Source organism: Salvelinus sp. IW2-2015, unplaced genomic scaffold (assembly GCF_002910315.2).
Source record: "Salvelinus sp. IW2-2015 unplaced genomic scaffold, ASM291031v2 Un_scaffold1010, whole genome shotgun sequence".
Lineage (NCBI taxonomy): Eukaryota > Metazoa > Chordata > Actinopteri > Salmoniformes > Salmonidae > Salvelinus > Salvelinus sp. IW2-2015.
The window spans coordinates 41,813-47,122 of record NW_019942685.1 but is presented as its reverse complement, the minus strand read 5'-3'; the positions used below and the strand labels follow the sequence as shown (position 1 = coordinate 47,122).

Genomic DNA, 5,310 nt, shown 5'->3' with positions numbered 1-5,310 from the left:
TACATGTCAGTTTTGTTAGACAGAACCTCACCCAGAGAGCTGTACATGTCAGTGTGTTAGACAGAACCTGGTTAGACAGACAGAACCCAAACCTCACCCAGAGAGCTGTACATGTCAGTGTGTTAGACAGACAGAACCTCACCCAGAGAGCTGTACATGTCAGTTTGTTAGACAGAACCTCGCCCAGAGCTGTACATTCCAGTTTGTTAGACAGAACCTCACCAGAGAGCTGTACATGTCAGTTTGTTAGACAGAACCTCACCCAGAGGGCTGTACATGTCAGTGTGTTAGACAGAAACCTCACCCAGAGAGCTGTACATGTCAGTTTGTTAGACAGAACCTCACCCAGAGAGCTGTAATGTCAGTGTGTTAGACAGAACCTCACCCAGAGAGCTGTACATGTCAGTTTGTTAGACAGAACCTCACCCAGAGAGCTGTACATGTCAGTGTGTTAGACAGAACCTCACCCAGAGAGCTGTACATGTCAGTGTGTTAGACAGACAGAACCTGCAACCCAGAGAGCTGTACATGTCAGTTTGTTAGACAGAACCTCACCCAGAGAAGCTGTACATGTCAGTGTGTTAGACAGAACCTCACCCAGAGAGCTGTATATGTCAGTGTGGTAGACAGAACCGACCCAGGAGAGCTGTACATGTCAGTGTGTTAGACAGACAGAACCTCACCAGAGAGCTGTACATGTCAGTTGTTTAGACAGAACCTGACCCAGAGAGCTGTACATGTCATGGTGTTAGACAGAAACCTCACCCAGAGAGCTGTACATGTCAGTGTGTTAGACAGAACCTCACCCAGAGAGCTGTACATGTCAGTGTGTTAGACAGAACCTCACCCAGAGAGCTGTACATGTCAGTGTGTTAGACAGAACCTCACCAGAGAGACTGTACATGTCAGTGTGTTAGACAGAACCTGACCCAGAGAGCTGTACATGTCAGTGTTTAGACAGAAACCTCACCCAGAGAGCTCTTACATGTCCTGAGTGTGTTTTAGACAGAACCTCACCCAGGAGCTTACATGTTCAGTTTGTTAGACAGAACCTCACCCAGAGAGCTGTACATGTTAGTTTGTTAGACAGAACCTCACCCAGAGAGCTGTACATGTCAGTGTGTTAGACAGAAACCTGGTTAGACAGACAGAACCTCAACCAGAGAGCTGTACATGTCAGTGTGTTAGACAGACAGAACCTCACCCAGAGAGCTGTACATGTCAGTTTTGAGACAGAACCTCGCCCAGAGAGCTGTACATGTCAGTTTGTTAGACAGAACCTCGCCCAGAGAGCTGTACATGTCAGTTTGTTAGACAGAACCTCACCCAGAGAGCTGTACATGTCAGTGTGTTAGACAGAACCTCAACCAGAGAGCTGACATGTCAGTTTGTTAGACAGAACCTCACCCAGAGAGCTGTACATGTCAGTGTGTAGACAGAACCTCACCCAGAGAGCTGTACATGTCAGTTTGTTAGACAGAACCTCACCCAGAGAGCTGTACCATGTCAGTGTGTTAGACAGAACCTCACCCAGAGAGCTGTACATGTCAGTGTGTTAGACACACAGAACCTCACCCAGAAGAGGAGAAGACGGGATGTTACATGTCAGCTTTGTTAGACAGAACCTCACCCAGAGAGCTGTACATGTCAGTGTGGTTAGACAGAACCTCACCCAGAGAGCTGTATATGTCAGTGTGTTAGACAGAACCTGACCCAGAGAGCTGTACATGTCAGTGTATGTAGACAGGACAGAACCTCACCCAGAGAGCTGTACATGTCAGTGTGTTAGACAGAACCTGACCCAGAGAGCTAGTACATTGTCAGTGTGTTAAAGACAGAACCTCACCCAGAGAGCTGTACATGTTCAGTGTGTTAGACAAGAACCTCACCCAGAGAGCCTGTACATGTCAGTGTGTTTAGACAGACAACCTCACCCAGAGAGCCTGTAACATGTCCAGTGTTGTTAGGACAGAACCTCACCCAGAGAGCTGTACATGTCAGTGTGTTTAGACAGAACCTGACCCAGAGAGCCTGTACATTTGTCAGTCTGTTGTTAGACAGAACCTCACCCAGAGAGCTCGCTACATGTCAGTGTGTTAGACAGGAACCTCACCAGAGAGCTGTACATGTCAGTTTGTTAGACACGAACCTCACCAGCAGAGCTGTACATGTCAGTGTGGTTAGACAGAAACCCTCACCCAGAGAGCTGTACATGTCAGTGTGTTAGACAGTACCTCACCCAGAGAGCTCTATCATTGTCAGTGTGTTTAGACAGAAACCTCACCCAGAGAGCTGTACAATGTCAGTTTGTTAGACAAGAACCTCTCACCAGAGAGCTGTACATGTCAGTTTGTTAGACAGAACCTCACCAGAGAGCTGACCATGTCAGTTTGTTAGATAGCCAAATCCTTAGATTTGGGCAGATAGACCCTAGAAATATAAATGTCATTTTAGTTGGTTTGTCGCTGAAGTTGTACTCTACACACAAACTGATTTTAATTTTGTTAGGTAAAGCCGCTGACTAAGAGCGCAGGCATTCTACTTGCAGTAGTTGATTTCATTTCCACAGATACATGATGAAACATTGCAAGGCAACGCAGAACGAGTGTCTCTGAAACACATTCCAGAAACCGGCTCTTGCTATCTTGCCATAACTGATTTGACAGAAATATTAGATAGATTGGATAGCCAACTTCAGCTATCCAACAAGCTATGTAACTAGCTGCTGTCAGCTTGGCTAAACACAAGGTCAGGACAGGCTTTAGCCTACACATAGAACTGAATTTAGCTTTCCTCCACCTCAGACTAGGTGAGTATCTGGAGCATTAGCATTCATTAGCTATCAACAAGCTATGTAACTAGCTGCTTGTCAGCTTGGCTAACACAAAGGTCAGGAACAGGCTTTAGCCTACACATAGAACTGAATTAGCTTTCCTCCACTCAGACTGGTTGGAGTATCTGGAGCATTAGCATTTGTGGATTCGATTACAGGCTCAAAATGGCCAGAAACAAAGTACTTTCTTCTGAAACTCGTCAGTCTATTCTTGGTTCTGAGAAATGAAGGCTATTCCATGTGAGAAATTGCCGAGAAATAGAAGATCTCGTGCAACGCTGTGTACTACATCTTTCACAGAACAGAGCAAACTGTCTCTTAACCAGAAAGAGGGTGCGGGGGCCGGGTGTACAACTGAGCAAGAGGACAAGTACATTTAGTGTCTAGTTTGAGAAACGGACACTTCACAAGTCCTCAATTGGCAGCTTCATTAAATAGTACCCGCAAAACACCAGTCACAACTCAACAGTGAAGAGGCGACACCGGGATGCTGGCCTTCTAGGCAGAGTTGCCAAGAAAAAGCCATATCTCAGACTGGCCAATAAAAAGAAAAGATTAAGATGGGCAAAAGAACACAGACACTGGACAGAGGGGAACTCTGGTAGTAGTTGTAGGTTATTATAGACTACCTGGTAGTAGTTGTAGGTTATTATAGACTACCTGGTAGTAGTTGTAGTTATGTTAATTATAGGACTACGGGTAGTAGTTGTAGGTTGTTATAGACTACCTGGTAGTAGTTTAGGTTATTATAGACTACCTGGTAGTAGTTGTAGGTTATTATAGACTACCTGGTAGTAGTTGTAGGTTGTTATACACTACCTGGTAGTATTGTAGGTTATTATAGACTACCTGGTAGTAGGTTTGTAGGTTGTTATAGACTACCTGTGGTAGTATTGTAGGTTTATTATAGACTACCTGGTGTAGTTGTAGGTTATTATAGACTACCTAGGGTAGTAGTTGTAGTTGTTTAGACTACCTGGTAGTAGTTGTAGGGTGTTATAGACTACCTGGTAGTAGTTGTAGGGTTATATAGACTACCTGGTAGTAGTTGTAGGTTATTATAGACTACCTGGTAGTAGTTGTAGGTTATTATAGACTACCTGGTAGTAGTTGTAGGTTGTTATACAGTACCCAAGACCAGTCTGAGTTAATTTGGGGTTCTATTTAATCCGTATCGCTGAAATGTTACAATTTAAAGGGAATTTCTGATTGAGCCGATATGCATAATTTCCCGTCAATGCAGTCTACCCTAATGCTGGAACATTTTCTTTAAATGTCAATCAGGCTACAATGCAGAACTTTAGTTTTACAGATTGAATTGAGTCCCAGTAGAAAATGTGCCCAACTAGCCCGGGTGCCCAAAAAGTTATGGTCTACTGGTCTGGCTGGCCAGTAGGTTCCATCTAGGTTCCATCTGTGGTATAGTCACTACGGTATAACTCATGTTACTACATCATGGTCACCACCTGATTTCAAAGTGAAGTACTACTCTGCGTTGAGGGCTATGGTATAGTAACTACTACTCACCATGTTGTGGGTCGCTGCAGGACTCCAAGGTGCTCAGTAAGATCTTCCCCAGGGAGCTTCGGGACACGTTGAGGTCTCTGAGCTGGTGGAGGAGCTGGAGAACATCCAGCAACTTCTCCTCCACTAGGGACAGACACACCTATAGGACCAACACAACAATAAAATAGATGATATGTATGATGGACAGAAACATATCAATATGTTATAACAACAATAGATAACAAGCCTGTATAAAGCTTGTATACTAGACCTGTCTCCTCAGCTTATATATATATAGTACCAGTCAAAAGTTTGGACACACCTAGTCATTCCAGGGTTTTTCTTTATTGTGTCTTTGTGAGACGCAGAGTAGGTGAAAGGATGATCTCTGCATGTGTCGTTCCCACCGTGAACCATGGAGGGGGAGGTGTGATGGTGTGGGGGAGCTTTGCTGGTGACACTGTGGGTGATTTATTTAGAATTCAAGGCACACTTAACCAGCATGGCTACCACAGCATTATGCAGCGATACGCCGTCCCATCTGGTTTGCACTTAGAGGGACTATCATTTGTTTTTCAACAGGACAATGACCAAACACACTTCCAGGCTGTCTAAGGGCTACTTGACCAAGAAGGAGAGTAATGAAGTGCTGCATCAGATGACCTGGCCTCCACAATCACCTGACCTCAACCCAATTGAGATGGTTTGGGATGACTTGGACCGCAGAGTGAAGGAAAAGCAGCCAACAAGTGTTCAGCATATGAGGGAACTCCTTCAAGACTGTTGGAAAAGCATTCCAGGTGAAGCTGGTTGAGAGAATACCAAGAGTGTGCAAAGCTGTCATGAAGGCAAAGGGTGGCTACTTTGAAGAATAGAAAATATAAAATGTATTTTGATTTGTTTAACACTTTTTTTGGTTACTATATTTGATTTTATTTATTTCACCTTTATTTAACCAGGTATGCTAGTTG

General features: G+C 44.3%; 1 protein-coding gene across 1 annotated transcript in view; it reads right to left on the bottom strand.

The window, feature by feature from the left end:
- efcc1 (EF-hand and coiled-coil domain containing 1) overlaps nucleotides 1–5,310 on the bottom strand; it is a 60,773-nt gene that overhangs the window by 18,588 nt on the left and 36,875 nt on the right. Inside the window, 1 exon segment of the mRNA XM_024136762.2 lies at nucleotides 4,361–4,499. Coding sequence (XP_023992530.2) covers nucleotides 4,361–4,499 — 139 coding nt within the window.